Source organism: Cryptomeria japonica, chromosome 6 (genome assembly GCF_030272615.1).
Source record: "Cryptomeria japonica chromosome 6, Sugi_1.0, whole genome shotgun sequence".
Classification (NCBI taxonomy): Eukaryota; Viridiplantae; Streptophyta; class Pinopsida; order Cupressales; family Cupressaceae; genus Cryptomeria; species Cryptomeria japonica.
In genome coordinates this window covers 531,639,936-531,663,049 of record NC_081410.1, presented here as the reverse complement: position 1 = coordinate 531,663,049, position 23,114 = coordinate 531,639,936, and the positions used below count along the sequence as shown (strand labels likewise).

General features: G+C 34.0%; 1 protein-coding gene across 1 annotated transcript; it reads left to right on the top strand.

Annotated features, from left to right (window-relative positions):
- Window positions 1-16,943: 16,943 nt before the first annotated feature.
- Window positions 16,944-18,735, top strand: LOC131067994 (cytochrome P450 750A1). The gene is made up of 2 exons (XM_058003177.1): window positions 16,944-17,867; window positions 17,998-18,735. The coding sequence occupies exons 1-2, from the start codon at window positions 16,959-16,961 to the stop codon at window positions 18,607-18,609; spliced, it is 1,521 nt and encodes a 506-aa protein (XP_057859160.1). The 5' UTR covers window positions 16,944-16,958; the 3' UTR covers window positions 18,610-18,735.
- Window positions 18,736-23,114: the final 4,379 nt, after the last annotated feature.

Sequence of the window (23,114 nt, the reverse complement as noted above, 5' to 3'; positions counted from 1 at the left end):
TGTTCAATTTGGCAGTCGTGATTCATCTTATCTGGAAGATGGAGGTAACCGATAGACAGTTAACTGGTGGAACATGACAAAATAAGGCATTTCACTAATGTTTTGATCCCGAGTGATCTCCAGTTATTGTTTTTGTGATATCAATGCTATGAAAAACCTTTAGGAAGTGTGTGGTTATAATATTTTGTCCAATGCTATGTTTTGTTCGAGATTGAAGCCGACATAATCTACACATTACACTTATTGAAGCCAACTTGAAGGAAATTGTTTTTGTGGTAAGACCGGATATATAAGATCATTTTGGCAATTGATTTTTGAAGTGTGATGTGTATGGTGATCCATTTTGGTGTGACTAAGTGCAGTTTCACGTGCATATTTTTATTTTTGACCAATTGGTAGCTGACAGAGACAGAGACAAAATATTTAGCAGAGCAAAGATAGTTAGAGATTCAGAGCCTAACTGGAACTCATCTTTGCATAGTTAGATACTGATTAAGAGTTCATTTCATTGTATTTACACATTGTAAACAAATTGTAAGTTAGTGAGACTTCCTTGAGGGTTGTAGCCCTCTGGGCAACTTATTTGAGCAGTGATCTCTAGGCAGTGAGCCTGGATGCAAGTGCATACCCATCTATGTAATATTTATGTACTCCTAGCCATAGTATATGAATATTGTGGGTTCCAGACCCACCATGGTTTTTCCCTTTTTGGGTTTCCATGTAAAAATTACAATGTTATGGATTTGTGTATTATTATTGCATGTTTATTTTCTTATCTGTTATGCATTGTTAATCGGTGGATAAAGGATAAGTTTGTTGTTTCAATTTTTGATAGATCACTAATTCACCCCCCCTCTCCGTGATCGATTTAATTATAACAATGGGTATCAGAGCCTATTTCCTCTAAGGAAGCTTAAACACTTGATGGAGATTTGGGAGATTAATTCAATGGATTTCGATTTCCATAGACAACTCAATGTGGCACTTGAGGATCTTGATGTAGATAGAAGTGAAGTCTGTACCTTGAAGAAGAATCTGAATGCTACTAATGAATTCATTAGTGAGTTGAAGGATCAAGCAAGTATCTACAGAGAAAAGAGGAAGGAATTAATGGAGAAGTTGAAAGAGAAAGAAGATCAGATCATGGAATACTAGGACAAAGATGATGAGGTTAACAAGCTTGAGAGAGAGAAAGTTACTTTGAAGAATTAGATGCAATCGATTGTGATGAGACTAACTAAGGAGATTGAGGACTGAAAGAATAATGAAGAAAATCTAGGACAATCATTGAAGGAAAGAGTTGATAAATGCTTGAAGCTTACCTATGAGAATGATTAGATGAAGCTTGAATTGACACAATCAAGGAACAATGGTCAAGACCTTGAAAGATAGGTTGCTACCTTGAGGGATGAACTTGCTATTGCCAATGAATACAAAGACAAATTTAAAGCTAGCTCAGAAAGACTTGATGAGATTCTGGAAAGTCAGAGACATGGAAAGGATATGTGGGGCCTAGTATTTGAGAAAGGTGAATCCTTCGGATCTAGAAAGGAAATGCTAAAACTGATCAGAAGAAGAGAAATAATCCTCTGGTAAGATAGCCTAATGCTCATAAATTCAATGGTAGATGTTTTACTTGAAATAAATTTGGTCATATGTCAAGTTAGTGTAGAAGTATGTTGAATAATGAAATGATGAACAATAACAATATGATGAAGAATATGAATAATGTTTCTAGCTTTACCGATCAGTTTTTCATATGCAATAATTTTGGACACAAGTCAAATATGTATAGAGCAATAATAAATAAATTTCAGAACAAAAGATGCTATGCCAATGGAATGTTTGGTCATATCTCTAATCAATGCAGGACAGGAAAAAACCAGATGAACTTCAGACCTATGAAGAACAATGTTGTTTGCATAACATGCAACAAAATCAATCATATTTCAAAATTCTATAGAAGAAAAATTAGTGCTCCGGTTGAAAAGAATAAATTAGATGAAAAGGGAAAGGAAAAATTTGATGAGATCTGATATCGGCATAAGAAGATGTGGGTAAAGAAGGATGAATCTAAGGCAGATAATGGATATGTACTTGAATCTAGTGTAGAATCTTCATCCGGTAACTGGGGCTTTTGGCCTTTGGGGGAGGCAAATCAATGCAAATCTTACAATTTCCCTTGATGAGATCTGTAGTGAATGGATTACAGATGGAAGTTGATATTCATAACTTAGATGGCTAAATTTTGGCATCTGGCAGTGGAACAGGGCATCTGGTTAAATATTTGAGGTGCATTTATTTCAAAGAGAAATTAAGGTTTGCAAAGTTAAAAAGAAAATTATGAGAATTGTTCTTCACTTTATGAATAGTTCTTTTGAGATAAAGAACAAGGCGATCAAAGAGCTAAAAGTAATCCGACGAAACGATCTAGGGCATCCGACAATTGGTTAACGTATTTCTCAAAGGACATTTTTTTGAGTTTGGTTTTCTAAGATTTTAAAATGGCATTTGCATCTTCCATTGCTACTCCATTGGTGGTTGAGGTTAAGCATAGGACCCATCCTATATTTAAGAAACACCCTTACAAGTCCATGGAAGATTACTTGGTTGGAGCATTTTCCTTTGTTCCATATGGAGTCTTGCATGTCGATGATGTTCGAGCTTATATTCACTACGAAATTGAAGAAACCAGCTCAGAAGACATCTTAGACTTGTATATTGATAGAATCATGGATGATATTAGCAATCCTAAGCCAGAATTTGCACAACTGAAGAAAAAGGATTTCACCCAATTTGTGAACTTTTCAACTTTTGATGAGAAGGATTGGGTAAGATATGTGTTGAGAAGGATCCACACTGAATTCATGTGGCTAGACCAACCTTACAAGATCACCGCTGATGTAATTAAGGTAGTTACCTATTTGAATCAAACTGGTGAGAAGCCAGGGTTGCAAAAGGTCACAAACCCTATCGTGAACAAGCTAACCAGTGTAGAATTTAATGGGCAATCGATGAAGATCAACACAATTAAAGAGGATGATGTTAAATTTTCTGCAATGGTGATTGGTTATAAGGTGTGTCAATCTAACAGTCTGAATTTAGTATCCAGCACTTTTAATCATGCTTCTTATAAAATGGTCAAGGAAGATGGTCATTATGTGTTGTTGGAGGAATTGCTGATAAATTTGAAGAAGATTAAATAGGTTAAGAAGCATGTTTTTAAATGTGGATCTTTGATTATCTATATGGCCCTCTATTTCATGAACCAAATCCCCAAAACTAATAGGGTACAATGGGCTTCTAACAAACCAGTTGCACAACAAATAAAGCAAGGACTTGATAGTCTTGGGAACCAAGACAATCAAATTGTTGTATTGTGGGATTTATTTAAAAAAAATTAGGATAAAATTAAACAAAGAGTGTGGATCCCCTAGAAAGAAATTGTTAAGAAATATGAGGGGACAATTTGCTTTATTGTGAACAAGGATGAATTCCTGATGGAAGCAGTTCAAACCTAGATAGTATGGATAATGCCAATGGGGTATGAGGTTGATGAGACTACCTTGGATGCATATGTACAAAACTTGCTAAATGCTCTGGAAGACACCAAGGAGGAGAGGTTTAGAACATGCAAAGAGAAATCAATGGAGTTGCACTCCAAGTTCTCCAAACTAGTGAGGAAGAGGAAGGTGGCAAACATTGTGGAAGAAATTCTTATTGAGGAAGGCCATCCCTAGGAGAAGGTCAGGGCTACTAGGGCAGCAAGGGATGCAGTTGAAAAAGATAAGAAACAAAATCCTACACCTGCTCCCATTAAAAATAAAGGTAACATGACCTTCTCCTGCTCCGGTGAAGACACCTCCTGCTAAAGCTGAGCCATCTGGTGTATCTGCAAAGGAGAAAAGTGTTCTGAGGAAGAAGCGAAAGACACAAAGATAATATGTAGTTGTTTCTACGGTGCAATCAGAGACTGGATTTGATTTAGATATTCACAAGGCACCGAAGAAAGGTGAATATGCTAGAGTGATCCAGAAACCCCAATCTGGTGGTGAGAAGGAGGAGCCAAAGAAGAATAAGGCAAGATCTAATACTATACTGATAGGAAAGCCCATGAAAGGAAAGAAGACAAAATCAGATCTGGATGAGGCTATTGAATCTGATAAGATGAAATCTTCCAAAATAGAGTATCATATTATTCCTTCTCTATCTACTCGAGAATTAATTGATGAAATCATTAAAGATGGAAATTTGAAGAATATACCTATATATTATGTAAATATGGATGATAAGGATCAGAGGTAGATTGAGGAAGCTATAATCTTGTATATGGATGTATTTAGTAAATCATTAATTGAATTAGAAAAATATTTTCCCAAAGATTTGTATAGCCTAATTGATGCTAGGTGAAAATCTGCTAGCCAAGTGGACAGAGAAATAAAGGAGAGTGAACTGGTTAATTAGTGCACCATTATCACTATAGAAGAAATTGATAGATTAATTTTGTTAACAAATAAAAAGGAATTCAGAAGTAAGCATAGGGTCAACAGTCTAATGGTTGGCCGAGTTGAAGAAATAAGGAGAGAAACCAGTGAAATTTGGAAAAAGTTTCTTACTGAGAACTGACTTGTAGATACTGTCTCTCAAAAAGATGCCACTTAGTCAAAAAACCCTCTGACAAACAATGTAAATAAATAAGAGGATACTCAGGATGATGGTGAACAATAAATTTTGGATTCTATTGTGGATGAGCCTGCAAATAAAAATGTTAAACCAACAGAGGCAAAGGATGGTGGACCAAGTGGTGACACTGGTGCACAAGAGGCACCTAAAGAAGTTAAATCTGGACTTGTTGAGGAAAAAAAGAAAGAAGAGGTGAAATAGGATGAAGCGAATAAGGATAAGGATAAGGGTAAGGGATTGGAGACTCTTGTACTTGTGGTAATTGAGACTGCAAAAACCCAAATCCTAAGGAGTTTTCCATAGTTTAACATCAATTTTGATAAACCCTTCAATCAAATGTCTCTAGCTGAGAGAATGATAGTTGTTGTTGCTCTTCAAATGTAAGTCGTTCAAGAGTTAGCACAATCAAAATCTGAAGAGAAGAAAATCATTAAAAAATCTATTAAATTTTTGGAAGAGGTGGTATCCGATCTGCCACTTGATGCAATTACCAGTTCATCTAGTAAGCTTCAAAATTTAATTGATCATATATCCACCCAATTTGATTCTTTATCTAAAACATCAACCCAACAAGCTATGGAGAAGTTTAAGGATGCTAAAGTTCAAACATTTTTGCAAATGATTAATAATGATAAGGCACAACTAGATAAAGAGTTAAAACTGATTGATGGGGCCTTAGTGGAAGGTGGTAAAATTTACAAGTCTTGTCTAATTTTGACCAATTTTACTACTGAGATAGACAAGGAGATAGATAATTGTAAAGGCTAGTTAGCTCAAATTTCTTAGGCCTATGATCCCAGAACCAATTTAACCGACAATATTGAGGGACAAATTTTGAATATCACTGAGTAGATTAGGAATTTTGAGAAGGAAAAGGAGAGGATGATCAGGCGAACAAGTGAACTCTGGAACTTAATTGGTTTCCCATTGGACACCTTAGTGTATTATAAGATGAACTGCATTTAGAACATATTTCCTACTGAGATTACAGTTATAGAGTTTTATACTAATGTTTTGAATGGTTTTGTTTCAAGTTTTGAGAAGTTGCGAGCAGGATGGAACACATATCTTGGGTTCATGAAGATGGCATATACAAATATATTAAAGCATGTATAGATTTAATCCTCTAGTGAATGTGTATATATGTACAGGAAATTTTGATGCACACCCTATATTTGGCATTGTTGTCAAAGGGGGAGAGATGAGATGAAAAATGTATAGTGTACAGACTGATTGTATGTATGGAGTGTATAGTCCAGTGTATTGTAGATTTGTATTTTATTTTATCTAAGGGGGAGCCTTAGAATTCTTTTATTCTTTCATTTGGTTGTACTATTTTCAACACTTAGCCATTTTTCACAGGTGTTGCCATCAATGCCAAAGGGGGAAATTGTTGGCAATTGACACTCATTCAGTGATTTCAAAAGACTTTCGGTGGTTGATTATTTGTTTAGGGTTGTCATTGATGGAAACTCTTCTTTGTTGTTTGATCTAGAAGATCCAAAAGATGGAGGTAACTAGTAGATAGTTAACTGGTGGAACAGGGCAAAACAAGGTATTTCAGTAATGTTTTGATCCGGAATGATCTCTGGTGATTATAGTGTTTTTGGTGATTTTTTGTGATCTCAATAATATGAAAGACCTTTAGGAAGCGTGTGGTTATAATTTTTTTTGTCCAGTGTTTATTTTTATTCGAGATTGAAGTCGATTTAATCTACACGTTACACTTATTGACGTTGACTTGAAGGAGATTGTTTTTGTGGTAAGACCAGCTATATAAAGATCATTTTGGCAAATTATTTTCAAAGTGTGATATGTATGGTGATCTATTTTGGTGTGACTAAGTGCAGTTTCACGTGCACATTTTACTTTCAGACCAACCAGTAGTTGACTAAGATAGAGATGGAATATTTAGTAGAGCAGAGACAGTCAAAGATTCAGATCCTAACCAGAACTCATCTTTGCATATTCAGATGCTGATTAAGAGTTCATTTCATTGTATTTACACATTTTAAACAAATTGTAAGCTAGTGAGCTTCCTTGAGGGTTGTATCCCTCTAGGAAATTTATTTGAGCAGTGAGATCTAGGCAATGAGCTTGAATGCAAGTACATTACCATCTATGTAATATTTATGTACTCCTAGCCATAGTATATGAATTTTGTGGGTTCCAACTCTACCATGGTTTTTCCCTTTTTGGGTTTCCATGTAAAAATTTTGGTGTTGTGAATTTGTGTATTTATTGCTACATTTTTATGTTCTTATCTATTATGCATTGTTAACTGGTGGATAAAGAATAAGTTTTATGTTTCAATTTCTGGTAGATCACTGATTCACCCCCCCTCCCCCCTCTTAGTGATCTTTGATTCTAACAAGGGTTTCCTTCAAACCTTTACCTTCTGAGAAAGCCAAAGTTTGATTCCTTAGATCTCAAAGAGTAAAATGACTTTATAGAGGCAAGTACTCTAGAATTTTGGATTCTAGGATTCCCTTCAAGCCTTCACTATCTAGAAACAATGAAGCCAGTAACCCCAAACCTCAAATTCCATATGGAATTTATAAAGGTGAGAAATTTGTTATCTTGGACTGTGAGATATTTAAGAATTTATTTCACATTGAATATGTGACCCCTGAGACCTCATTTTCTACACCTTTTACTACAAGACCTATTTTGGGATTTCAAACATTGGAATCCTAGAACACCTTTGATCTTCAAAACCTTATAAATTTTACAGACTTAACATTTAGACATCCTTACCTTACTGATAGACTCATTATTTTAGGATCTTGGACTTTGGGGAGTCATAAACCATGAGACATTATAGATATAGGAATTCCCAAGATCCCAAACCCTAGAATTCGAGAATCCCATAATCCTAAAACTGAGCATTTTTGTAAGGAAAGTATATAAAAAGTTGGTTCAATATGTTTTTATAGTGAGTCATGATGGGTGTGGGTATGTGCAGGATCATGAGGGGTCAAAAAAGTGGTGATATCCTGAATAAAGTCCTAATTGATAGGTTGATTGAAAATTATCTATAACTATCAAATGGTATCAAATTTTTTGAATCCGAAATATGTATCACATTATATGCTTCATATACTAGAGGATTAAAAAAAAAAAATTTTCATAAATTGTTAACCAAGTTATGGTGGTCAGACATACAAACTTTTTTATATTTTTAAAATGTTGTAGTAAAAAGTGTTGGATTGGTTTAATGAACCAGAACACTGAGAAGGGGGAGGGGGGTTGAATCAGTACTCCCATAGATTCTAAATTTTTCACAACTACTTAACCTTTATTGATATATCAATATTAACAATTAAGATCATCAACATGAAATAATAGGTGCATAAAAAACAAGAAACACAACCACAAAAGGAACACTAAATTTTATATGTGGAAAATCCAAATGGGAAAAACCACAGAGAGTGTTAACTCTCAAGATAATATAACTAGTTATATGTCCAAAGGGAAAAAACCATAGAGAGTGTTAACTCTCAAGATAATATAACTAGTTATATGGTGTTTACAAAATGGGTGGCTCACTACTGGATTTCTCACTGCCAGAATGTTCACTACAATAGATATAAATGAGCTAAGGAAAGTTGTGTCTCCAAATGAATGAAATCAGTTCCAGGTTAAGATTAGATCACAACTCACAAAACTTATAGTAGAGCCAATAAAAGATCTTTGTACCAGTATCCACAAACACTAACAACAAATTTGGTGAAGGATTACTGCACTGCTCTATCGAACCAATCACTTACAACTAATCTAGAGTGAAGGATTACAACACTATTGTTTGCACTTTGACTCTTCTCCAACTACTTCGTTGTCCACAACTCACACTTTACACACTACACCCTTATCTACCACTTCTCACACACTCATTATCCATACCTTGTTGTCTCTGCTAAACACATGTACACATATATATACTGGAAGGCTTACATACCAGGATAATATGCTGGACAAGAACAAGTAATATGCTACTTGAAACAACACATTACTGAATAAATCCTTAACCAAAAAACCAAGTCGATCTCTACAATATCTCCACATGCTTACTTTGCACAATTCATTCACCGATGCATATTCATTACCTGAATATATTAGGGGTCAACTAGACCCATAGATACAGACCCATAAGCACAACTTCTCCAAACTACAACATATAGATGCCACACATACCATAGATGTTGGACCATAAAATATGATAGATACAACTGATATAATTGACATAATCGATGCCAAAACAAACAATTGATATCGAGACGGAATAGAAACCAAAATAAGCACACCTTAGGATTCAAGAGATGAATATCTTTTGAAAATGACTCCACTAGATCATATTTCATACTTCCCATACATACCTATCTTCCAACAATACCAAAATTGCAACTCCAACAACATGCACCATACGGTCCAAACTAAATAACCAAATTTGACATCAATGACAACACTGACAATATTTACACAAGTCTAACAGTTTCTTCCTTTGTCATTGATGGCAAAAAATCTTAGAAAGAAGCATACATGCATACTATCTATATACAACTCCCCCTAACTCATATATCTTCGTGTCTCCTTAATTCTCTTATACCATTACCTTTCTCCATTATCCTTTATTCCTCTTTGACATCAAGGAAACATGATGCCTTTGATGAAAAATAAAATAAAGAAAGAACATGAAACTACAATAAGAAATGCCAAAAGTTGTGTGCCAACACAAAAAGAACTTTCAATTGCTTTTCTTCTAAAAGATTAGCTTGTACTTCTCTTTCAGTTCTAGAGGAACCTCCCAAGAATTAACACCCAATTTAATGATTATTGATAAACTCTTGCATTCTAACATCAAATCAATAGCATAAGAAAAGTTGTCCAAAGTAGATGGATTCTGCTCATATTCAACTACACTATCAAGCAATGCTGATAAATGCGAATGATTATATCATGCAATGATTTGTAGATAGTTTGAAAAGCATTCTTGGAGGAAACAAGAAACCAGTAGAATTTTTCAGGGTTTATGAACCGATACAGAGCAGAGCTTAACCAGAACTGTAATCAGGCATTATAGATGCTATATCTCATAGTTCAATCTACTAGATTATTGTCCAAATATCTTGAGGTGGTTATAACCTCTTAGTATTCAGTGAGACTCTTTTGTGATGAGCAGTGTGCTCTAGGCAGTGTGCCTTCCTGCATGTGCAAACCCCCTCTCTATGCAATATATTTCATATGGTCAATGAAATGATATTGTGGGTCACAAATTCCACCGAGGTTTTTCCTCTTTGAGGTTTTCCACGTATAAATTACGTGTGTTATGGTGTTCATTTATGTGGATGGTTTATTTGCTTCAAGTTATATGTTTCTTCATTTACCGATTTATATGCGTATGTTATAAAAAGATAAAATTGTATCTTACGGGCAGAACACTAATTCACCCCCCCTCTCAATTTTCTTGGATCCCAATAACAACCATACCACATAACACCATGATTTGTACGTGGAAAACCCAGTAAAAGGAAAAACCACGGTGGGAAGCCTACCCACAATCAGATGATACTTTTGCAGAAAGTATGTGATACAATGAGGGGCTTGCACATGCAGAAAGTCACACTACCTAGGGCGTATTGCTCATTACAAAAGAGTCTCACTGACTATGGAGAGGTTATAACCACCTCAAGATAATTGGACAACAATCTAGAAGAATGAACTGCTAGAGATAGCATCTACCATGCCTGATTACAGTCTTGGTTAAGCTCAATACTGGAGGCCTTTGACCTCTTACATAAACCCAATTCGATATTCAATGATCGACCAACTCTTCTTCTTGAATGATATTACATTATTCACACATTACATTCCTTTTTATATCCGCTACTATGTTCTACAATGAGATCTTGCATCAATTTATACAAACCCTAAGGCCTAAACCAATTAGGTTGGCCACCTAAAAGATATTACAATACGATCATTACATACATCCATATTACAATGATATGCCATGTCGGCTTTAGACCAAAACAACATTAACCAACCCATAAATCATCCCAATAATGTGTAGAGAACACATTATCATGATACCAGTGCATAACCTATATAGGCACCAGACCTAATCTAGGTCCACCATGCCAAAGTGATGTCTCCAACTAGTCGAGGCTCAATTAGGGATCGCCTTCTGCATCCTGAATTCCATCTAGAAGCTGCACCAACACCACTTATGCATCCTATCAAGGATTCTCCATAAAAGCTCTGCCCGTAAAACCTTAAACCCTTACCGGTATAGGCTTACTAAAGTGTATGATAGCATCCGATCACCAAGTCAATGTCAACTGACCAAAACATGTTGCAAGAACATGTAATACATAAAACCAAACATTCTCCATCAATCCAAACATGTCGGAAGTGTCCAAAAGATAGTCCCTTCTTTCGGTAACACTAGATCTTCTGTCGGTAACCAACCATAACAACTAGTGTTGAAATCAATGACAAAACATCAATGCAACACACAATCAATTCCTCCATAATGCCAACAATCTCCCCACAATCAATTCTTCCAATAGGCTACATCCATAGAACATAGTCATCCAATCTTTTCTTATTATCCAGCAAATTTTTACAATGTCATTACAATGCCCTTTACATTCTAGCCACTTATAACATGCAATTTTTAGGGTGATGTACAAAATTGGCCCTTTTTAGGTTTTTTTTTTTCAAATTTTTAATAAAAAATGGCAAAAAAAAATCCTCAAGGGCTACACCCTCGAACCCCTATGAGGATACATTATGAATGAACAATTAGTCACCACACACCAATAATATTCCACTTGGAAACTGATCAAAATCTCCCACCTGGAGACTAATCCTGGATGACACTACTACACTTGCAGCTCCCACTCGATAAAACATTTGGACTTGACTATTCTTAATTACATGATTTTCAGTCAAGAAAAGATAATAGAAACTAATGAGGAAATCAGCTTCTCCTATGTGACTAACTTCATGAACATATATGCAGGATTGTCATTTGTGTGAATCTTTTCAAGCCATAACTCGCCATCCTCCTAAATAGACTGTATGAAGTGGTACTTGAGATGAATGTGTTTTTTCCTTAAATGAAGAGACAAATTCTTTACAAGATGAATGACACTCTAGCTTTCATTGTGCAATGGCCTATCCTCCTGTATCTTGCCCAATTCCTCCCAAAACGTTGTAACCAAATCATCTCCTTGCTAGCTTCAATAGCAGCCACATACACAACTTCAATGGTTGAAAGTACAATAACCTTTTGCAATCTATAAATCCAACTAACTGAAGTTCCCCCTATAGTAAAAACATACCCTATAGTACTCCTCCTTGTATCAATATCACTTGCCAAATCAAAGTCAACATATCGTCATAGAGAAGATTTTGATCCTACAAAACATAATGCCTTGGTAGTAGTCCCTCTCAAATACCTGAGAATCCACTTTATAGCATTTCAATGTTTCATTCCAAGATTTCTCATATACTTGCTCATAACTCCCACTACATGTGCAATATCTAGTTGTTTGCATACCATGGCATAAATTCAACTACCAGTAGTTGATGAATACATAATGTTAAACATTTAGTTTACCTCTTCCTATGTCTTTAGATACATCTCCTTAGTCAATTTGAAATTACTATCCAAAGGTGTACCAACTACTTTTGCATTCTGCATGTTAAATATTTTCAACACCTTCTTTATATACTCACTTTGGGACAAAGTTAATATTTCATTTTTCCTATCCTTTAAAATCATTAAACCAAGGCTTTTCTTAGCTACACCCAAATCCTTCATAGCAAATGACTTTTCTAAATTCTATTTAAGTTCATTTGTATGTTGCATATTAGGCCCAACAATAGGCATTCCATCAACATAAAGAAACGCGATAATATAACTGAAATTGTCCAATCTCTTTAAATAATCACAATAATTAGAATGACATCTATAGTAACTGTGTTTATCCATAAAACTATCAAATTTTAAATACCATTGTCTAGGTGCTTGCTTTAGTTTGTACAAACTCTTCTTCAACCTGCACACTAGCTCCTCCATACCTTTGACCTCATATCCTTGTGGTTGTTGCATGTATATTTCCTCCTCCGAACCTCGATGGAGAAAAGCTATTTTAACATCTATTTATTCAAGATGCAAGTCTTCTACCACCACAAGACTTGGAAAAGTTATAATAGAAGTTATTTTTTACAACTAGAGAAAATATTTCAACAAAATCTGTATCCTTTTTTTGTGCAAAACCTTTTACCACGAGTTTGGCCTTATATCTTTTTTGTCCTCTATCCTCATCCTTTAGCCTATAAACCCATTTATTTTTCAAGGCTTTTTTTTTTTTTCTGTAGTCAATGGGACTAAGTCCCAAGTTTTATTCTGCATCAAGAAATCCACTTCCTCTTTCATGCCTAGCTCCCACTCTTGTTTGGCATTCATCTGCATTGCTTCTTCATATCCTTCTAGTTCACCAGAATTAGTTAATAAAAGAGAATACAAAGAAGGAGAAAATCTTTTAGGAGGTCTACTTAACTACATAGAACGTCTAACACTTGCAGGAGTTTGTTAGGTATTTTGTTGTTGTTGAGCATCAGGTACCAATGGTATTTTATTTTTAAGAATTTCATCCAACACCACACATACCTTTTGACCTATTCATGCTTCTTTTCCTGCATCTATTCTTTATACATGACCTTCTCATTGAATATAAAATCTCTACTTTAATTATTTTCTGAGTTTCAAAATTCCATAATCAATAACCAAAGTCATTTATTCCATATCCAATGAAGGTACATTTTTAGATTTAGCATCAAGTTTGGTTCTATTTTATTTATCAACATGGACAAAAGCTTCATAACTAAAGGTTTTAGAAAAGAATAGTTTACCATTTTATTGGTCCATGACTCCTCCAGAATGCCACTATGCAAAGGATTTGAAGGTCCTCTATTTATCAAATAAATAGAAGTATGTATAGCATCTTCCTACAAAAGTAGGGGCAGTCCAACATTAAATCTCATGCTCCTTGTACGCTCAATGATGGTTCTATCCATTGTCTCAGACACACCATTTTCTTGTGGGGTTCCTAGAACCATCTTTTGCCTTCATATTCCATTGAAATAATAGTAATCTTTAAATTCTTTGCTACAATACTTGCCTCCATTAGTAGATCTGGAACACTTCCATTTTTTTCCTATCTCATTCTCAACCAAAACTTTCCATTTCTTATAAGTTTCAAAAATATCTATTTTTGTTTTAGAAAATACACAAATGTTTTCCTGGTTGTATCATCTATGAAAATAACAAAATAAAAAGAGCCACCAAGAGATGATACCTAAGTGGGTCTCCCCATACACCTAAATGCACAAGCTCTAATTTCTAACTCTTCTTCTCTTTCCCAACCTTGAGAAATATGACTTTTTTTTGTTTACCATAAACATAGTTTTCACAAAACTCCAAATCAATCCGCTTTAGTCTTGGTAACAAATTTTAGAGTGAAGGATTATAATCTTTTTCTCACCATGTGCTCAAGTCTTTGGTGCCACATTTTTGTATCTGTCCTTGCAACATATAATATAGTTGTCCTTGTAGCAACTTTTTTTATAGAAGCTAAGGTAAAATAAGTATTACCAATACACAAATACAATGTTCACAAATTTTCACCTTTAGCTACTACTAATGCACCTTTAGTGACCTTCCAGACATTGTTTGTAAAGGTAACTATGCATCCTTCACTACCCAATTGTCTTGCAGAAATTAAATTTCTTCTTAGATTAGGGACATGCCTTAACTCCTTCAACAACTAGTCATTTACATTCTACAACTTAATTTTTATCTTTCCTTTTCCAATAATCCGATAGGGTTCATCATCACCCAAGTATACTTGTCCAAAATCACCTTGAACATTATCTTGAAAATGTTTTCTATGGGGTGTGGCATGAAATGAAGCCCTTGAATCTATTACCCAATAATAATTAACATTATCTAAACATAGAATTAAGGCATCTTGTAAATTATTACTTGCAACGTTGGCTTCCTTACTGTCATCTTCATTTCTATCTCCTTGTTTGTTTTTTCAAGACCAACATTCTTTCTTCAAATGTCTTGGCTTTTTGCACTACCAACAATATTTCTTCCTTTGGACTGAGAGAATCCTTTCTTCAACTTTCCTCATGACTTATCATGATTTCTTGGGCTATTTCCTCTTTCCTTTGATCTTCTCTTATTCTCTACATTCAAAACTATACATAATGATGTTGAAGTCTCACCTATGTTTTTCTGCCATATTTCCCTACTTAGGATAACACCAACAATATCTTTCAAAGTGCTTCTACTAGAGATAGAGTTAGTTACAACCATAACCAAACTAATCCAACTTTCTAGCAAAGAACATAAAATTAAGAGGTCCTAACCTCTTCATCAAAGTTAACTTTTATAGAAGTCGGTTGACTAGTAACTATATTAAATTCATTTAAATGATCTACTACAAATCCTCCTTCACTCATTTTCATATTAACATGCTTCATAACAAATACCTTATTCGAAGCTAAGGATTTCTGATGTGATTTCTCCAGTGCTTCCATCGAGGTTTCAATCATTGTTCCTTTTGATATATTGAATGCTATAGATTGTAAAAGGCACAGCCAAATAGTCTACAGTGCCTTTATGTCCAGAATATCCCAGTCTTCATCTAATATCATGGATGGTTCTTTGTATTTCCTTCCAATGGCTACTACAGATCCTTTTGATATAGGTAATCCTCCATCTGCATTTTTTGTAACTAGTAATTCTAGTTGTTCAACTTCTCGACCTTGAATTGGTTTCTTCCATTGCTCCCACTCAATTTTGAAAATGTTTGCCAATTTGTAGAAAATACACAACTCTAATACCAATTGCTAGGGTTTAGGTAGATTCAAAGAAAATGCAAATTAACAATTATATGAGGATTGAAATACACAAAGATGAAGAAAATACACAATACAGATAACAAAAAGATTTAACGTGGTTCACCCAAGATGGGCTACATCCACTAAACATAGCCACCCAATCTTTTCTTATTATCCAACAAAACAATACAAGACCATTACAATGCTCTTTGCATTCAAGTCACTTATAACATGCAATGTTTAGGGCAACATACAAACCTGACCTTTTTTTAGTTTTTTAATTCAATGTCGGTTATTAAAAAAAAAATTACGAAAATGAAATCCTTAGGGGATGTGCCCCCGAACCCTTACTTTCTCGGGGGATGTGCCTCCAAACCCCAACGAGGATACATTATGAGTGTATAGTACTTGCATGATCAGTCACCACATACCAACAAGTTTCCACTATTGTCTCCTTCTAAAAACACCACATACTCACTCAATATTGTCACCAATCAACATAGCAACATCTGAACACTCATTTCTAGACCATATACAACAACAATGACCATAATTGCACAACATTCACTTCTCATCAATGACAGACGACACATACTTATGTTTCAAACAATCTTCCATACCAACAAGTTTGACATCAATAACAACACACTCATATTTCCAAAAAAAATTGTTTACTAATCTTATTACAATCAATTTCATAATGTAATTGATTTATAACAATTACACAATTTATTATAAATGCTCGAAACAATCCTTAAATGAAATGAAATCATACAAATTAAAACTTTACTCAATCTATCTAATTTACCTTCAACAATTTTATTATTACCCTATTCAACACCTTATCGAACACTTTTCTCCTACTAAAAACTTTATGATATTTATATTTCATTTATATTATGATTAGATATTTCTTGTATGAAATAAAGAATAATCTCATATATTCTAAATTGATCTATAAATCCTAACAGATTATTGGATATCATGAACTATAAGAAAATTCGTATGAAATTTTGCCTTCAATTTTAATCCGTATCCAATTTCTACTAACGTGTTTTGAACAATTTGCCAAATGAAGGCTGCTAGGAGATAACATCGGCTGAGAAAAGCATATTTACGTACCTTTAGCAAAACAATGAATTTATTGGTTCATGTCTTTTCAATTGCGAACCAATGATGCTTTGGGGATGGAATCTTCATATCATATCGTCCGGCCATTTTAGACCTTGTGCTGATATTTTTGACTGGCTGAATTGTTTCGTGGCGGGCCACGGTTAACCTGCGCGTGTATATTACACGGGTTCTCTGCAGGTTTCCATTCATTGCAAGATTGGAGCTTTCCATTTTCTCATAGAATGGAATCCCTCAGTTGCTCCCTCACTGAAGCCGTCACCATAGGATTGGGGATTTTATTCATCTTCTACTGCTTCGTCTATAAGCTGCAGAGGGATGGAAAGAAAATGAAATTGCCTCCAGGACCACGTCCATGGCCTGTCATAGGAAGCCTCCATCTCTTGGGAAGCCTTCCTCATCAAGCTTTTGCAACGCTGGCAAAGAAATACGGATCCCTTATGTTTCTCCGTTTAGGCTCCATCCCCGCTGTTGTGGTGTCTTCTCCTGCCATGGCAAAAGAATTTCTCAAAACGCATGATTTGGTGTTTGCAACCAGACCACACAGTTACAATGGGAAATTCATATGCTATGGTCATAAAGACGTCGCTTTTGGCCTCTATGGAGAGTCTTGGAGGCAGAAGAGAAAGCTGATGACAGTGGAGCTGCTCACAGTCAAGAGAAACGAATCCTTCGGATTTGTGAGAGAGGAAGAAGTGTCTTCCATGATCGCCTCCATCTGGCAGGAAAGCGGGCACGGAGCGCAGTGTGTGGATGTGAAGAGGAGACTCTCCTCCCTTACTCAAAATATTGTCTGCAGAATGTTTGCTGGCAGGACGTATTCCGACAACGAACTGAATGGAGGGCATGGTTTCAAAGAAATGGTGGAAGAGATGTTTTCCGTGTTCGGTGCGTTTCCCATTGGCGAATACATTCCTTCTCTTGACTGGATGGACTTGCAAGGATTCCGTCGTCGCATGAAGGCCGTTCACAAAATATTCGACAAATTTGCTGAAAAAGTAATCGATGAGCACATCGTAGAAAGAAAAGCTAGGGAAGGAGTTCGCGTTAAAGACATGGTAGACGTGATGCTCAGCATGGCTGAGACGGACGGCCAGTCAATGTCACGGGTCGACATCAAAGCCGTGATCCTGGTAAGTCTGAGAATCAACGCCGTCTTGGCTTTCACAAATCTGATTACAAATTGTTTAAATATATTCTGCTTTTGATTATCGCTAAAGGAAATGTGTATAAACTTTAGGAAATATAATTGTGCGTGTCCAGGATTTTGTAAATGCGGGAATGGAAACACCGGTGACATTGCTAGAGTGGGCGATAAGTGACTTGCTAGGGAATCCTGCAACGCTGGCACGAGTGCAGCAGGAGATCGAATCGGTAGTTGGCAGAGACCGCTTAGTAAAGGAGAGTGACGTCATGAGCTTCCACTACTTGCAATGCGCGGTGAAGGAAACACTCAGACTTCACCCGCCAGGTCCGCTGCTCATTCCGCACGAGTCGATGGAAGGCTGCAGAGTTGGAGAATATTTCATTCCACCAAAGACGAGGCTGTTTGTGAATTTGTGGGCGATTGGAAGGGATGAAAGCGTTTGGGAAGATGCTCATCAGTTTAAGCCCGAGCGGTTCATAGGCATAAATAAGGATGTGAGAGGTTACGACTTCGATTTTACGCCCTTTGGAGCAGGAAGGAGAGGATGCCCCGGGATTACCATGGGTCTTTCTATTTGTGAGTTCGCACTCGCTCAGCTGGTTCACTGCTTTGACTGGACTGTGGATGGCGAGCTGGATATGACGGAAAAGTTTGGAATAACTATTACCAGAAAAAATCCGCTATTTGCCTGCCCTAAATGGAGGCTCACTACTGAATATCCTAGTTAAGCATGTATTCTCGGATATTCTCGGATACGTGTTTTTCTTAGGTTTTTAAACTAAAATAGCTTATATCAAGATATTCTTAAATAAAACTTATGATATAGGTGGAATGGACAGAAGAATATTTGTCGAGACAGTAAAAAATTTTGATTTTAATTTTAATTCTTATTATTATATATTATTTGAAAACCATTACTTTCATCTTCATATCAATTTTAATTTTTTTTTATGATACTCAATTTTTTTTAAAAGGCTAAATGTTTAAGTGCTAGTTTTTACTTCCATGAAGAGATTGCAAATAAAATTTATGATATATAGGTGGAATAAACATGTTATAGATAGATAGATAGATAGACAGACTAATTTTATATAATTAACAATTATCATGAAATGTTCAAAAATTTTGAATGAAATTTTGTTATTATTATATACTATTTTTAATATAAAAAAGAATCACTTCCATTTTCATATCCATTTTATGTTTGTCATATAGAAAACCATTACTTTTGTTCTCATATAGATTTTATTTTATGTTAGTAAGCTTTTTTAAAAGGGTAAATGCTTAAGTGCCAATTTTTAGAGGTTTTTAGATTAATTTTATTATATATGAATGGAATAGACATGTAATATATGAATTAATTTTATGAAATTAACAAATATCTATGAGATGTTAGAATACTTTCAAATCTAAATTTTATTATTATTATAGATTATTTATAATCTAAAAAATCATTACTTTCATTCTCACATCAATTTTATTTTATTATTTTTTATTGTATGTAATTAGTGACGTGTCTGCATTAATCCATTTCAAATTTTAATGACTGCATTAATCCATTTTAAATTTTAATGGAATCCACATGAAGTCCAATTAATTAGTGAATGGTGGCAAGGAATTAAACTATTTTACATATTTTCTTATTGAATGTGGTGATTGTATCTATTAGGTGGGTAAACTTTGTTGACAATATTAAAAGAGTTGGTTTGGTGGGTTTTCATTGATTGCAAGCTTGTAGGTCTTCTCACAACAAGGAATCTTTGAATGAAATTGTTACTATTGGACAAGTGTGATTTTATAAGATTAATTATATTATAATGCTAATTTTGTAATGGTATTGGGTGCATGCATTATTGTCTTTTATATTTAAAGTTAAATTTTACAAGATTTTAATCCTACCTGTCTTTGTTAAAGTTGTTATACATTTAACATGACTTGTTTTTAAGTAGATTCTCTATGACCCATTCATATTCATTAACAAAGTGGAAAAATGTGTTTTTTCATTTCTTCATGGAATTTGAGAGTTTTCATTAATAATTTATTCTGAAAGAAATTGTGCATGACATTTTTCTTATAAGGTGTAATGTTACCAAGGCTAATTTTTAGCCCTAACCTATTTATATTAGTCTTTTTTGTATTGCATCTACAATTTTCTATATTGAGGATCTAAATAAACAACATAAAGGAATTTATATCTAACAAGATGACAAAACTAATACTCCTTTTGCATGGGGATTAGCATGAAAGGGCTTCTAACAAACAACCCCTCATATTGGTTGGTGATTTAGATATATCAAAATGACTGTACGATGACTATGTATACTATCATATCTATGGCATATGCAGCTACAATCCACATTTTAAAACTCTATTTAATTATCATGCTGTAGTGGTTACTAATCTTGAAATTTAAGATAAGGTCCATGATGAAGCTTTGTGGTTGGTTATAGATACTCATGAATTCTTTTTAGCTGTCTAGATGTATATGCAAGACCATGAATAGTGGTTTCATCCTTCAATAACTAAATTTCAATATAAATTATTTCATTTGCTATTTTTTGGATATAAGTTCCTTTAATGAAGTATGTTTTCAATAACTCTTACAAATATACCACTAACTATTTATATAAGCCATACAATAATTTATTTGAAATAAATTTAAAATGCTACAACTGTAAATAGTTTATATTGTAGTGCATAATCAATTATTGCTTTTGTAGAAAAAACTATTTTATATATTAGAGATATTCTTAAAATATTATCCTTCTTATATATACCAATGAATGTAAGTCATACCTTAAGAGAAACAACCCAAAAAAATTTATTTTAGGTTACTAAAAACTAGCATACAAATATCTTAAAAGGTCTATGTAAAATATGTTGTGAGATATCATTTCACTGAAAAAATTAATGCAACAAGGTGATAATAGATTGTGCACAAAATGGATATTTATTGAAATGGAATCAATATGTGAAAAGTTGTACCCTACACCATTTGCAATCATCAACACAACTTGAGACAAATGTAATATTTTTAAAAATGAATGCTTTGAACAAGGATTACTCTTCATAGGTATTATTCTTCACATGAGGTTAGCTTGTAAATAAATGGAGAGTTGAGACTAGATTTTATGATTGGTAAAAGAAATTACAAAGAAAGTTTCCAATAAAGTAGTAGACAACATAGATAAAATTGACAAAGCTAGAGAAGTTTTACCTGGTCAAGTAGTTAGGATTTCTCTATTCTCACAAATCTCATAGATAAAAATTTAAAAGTAAAAAAGATTGAGATGAGAATCGAGCTCTTTGAAAAGTATACACTCTCCATGGTACACCAACAAATACTTTGATAAAGATGATTTATAATGCTCCAATTGTAAATTGATATACAAAAAAAAAAAAAAAGGAATTGTAAGAGATACCATAGAAAATGAAGTGCACAATGGAGCTCTAATATGATCGTGGATAATAATATAAAATATGTAAGACGACTTCTAATATTCTGGCATACTATGATAATATGTGCAAGTAATAAATGAGAAATCTAGTATTCAAGCGATCTATATATTTATTGATGATGTAAAAAAATATATGACTCATTAAATGTAACACAAAGAGTTTAAAATAATACAGTCAAGCTCTTTAAGTCAATAGTTTTAAAGAGATGTAAAAATTCCTTTATGATTAAATTTGAATAAAGAAATACAACTTCATTTTTAAAATTAAAAAATGACATTGATCACTTACTAAAATACATCAATGTTTTATAAGAGATAAATTCTAATATTTTTAATGGTCAAGTTTATCTATTATATATGGATTTTTATAATTTTATTACAACAATATGTTACCGCAAGGGTATTATTCGCAATTATTCTTAATAATGCATCAATACAACACACATTTACCTATACCTCATTCAAAACATTTAATCTATTACTTTGAAAGAAGCAATAAATCAGATATACCATATGGTAGTATTGATAAGTGCATAAACCCTTAATATCTTAAATTACAAAGAAAGTGATCAAATTTAATGAGAATCACAAACAAAACACACAACATGCAGTTTTTTATTAAGCTCAATATAAATGAAAATTTGCAACATAAAATGCAAATAACTCACATGTAAATATAACCTACAACATTGAACTACACTTCTCTTATTGAATATTCTCCATGACTGCAAGACTTTACACTAGATATGGTTTGATTACTATAGGACTAAGATATTCAAAAATAAGTTACATCCCTTACTACATAACAAATTCCCTATTTTATAGTAAAACTACAAAACATGTTGTCTTCAAGCCTCAAAAAAGCTTTTGAAATATTTTGACTTTTACATAGCAAAAAAACTTGGGAGCTTCTGCCTAATGCAATATAAATGATTTGATAATTTAAAAATTATCTTTTGATCATATGTTTATTGATGAAGAGCTCTAGTTTTAATGTTCGATCCATTTGAATAGGCAAAAAGTATTGCATCCCTTGAAACTTACAAAATCTTAGGCCATATTTTGCAAGATTTTATACCAATTGAAATATAATGCAAATAAATCATTAAATCATATGTACCCTCTCAAGCTCCATATATCCTATCATTTGGCCGATTAAACTCCAAAATTTTGGTCACTTTCTCAATGGTATGAATTTTTTGGGCATCCAAGATTGCCCTTGATTATCTATGAATGCTCTCACACATCATCACTAATAGAATCAGTTCATCCAAAACTATATTTAATGACATAGTATTCAAATCTCCTTCTACACATACTAGGGAAACACCCCTACAACCAAGAAATTTGGATTCCGCCTTCCACTAATATAGGTTTCTAGCCTAAGCTTGGAACTATATTCACCTCCATTTGGTCAATTACCTTCATGTTTCCTCTCAATTGTTCATCTAGATTACAACATCTTTCAAGTTTGGGCTAGTGAAGGGTAATCTGAATCTGATAGGTTGTGGGAGAGTTTTTAGGGATGATAATGGTGGGTTTATTTTGATGGTGGCACTCCCATTGGGTAGCTAAGCCATTCAACTTGTCAAAGTTATTGCTTCCTACCATGGTCTAAAACTTGCTCACTAAGTGAATTATAAAAATGTTTGGCTCGAAGGGGATTCTAAAAACATAATTCAATACCTAAAGGGGTCCCAAAGTCCTACATGGACTATACAAAGTTGGATAAGGGAAGCTAGAAATATTATTGAGTCTTTTGATAATTGTATCAT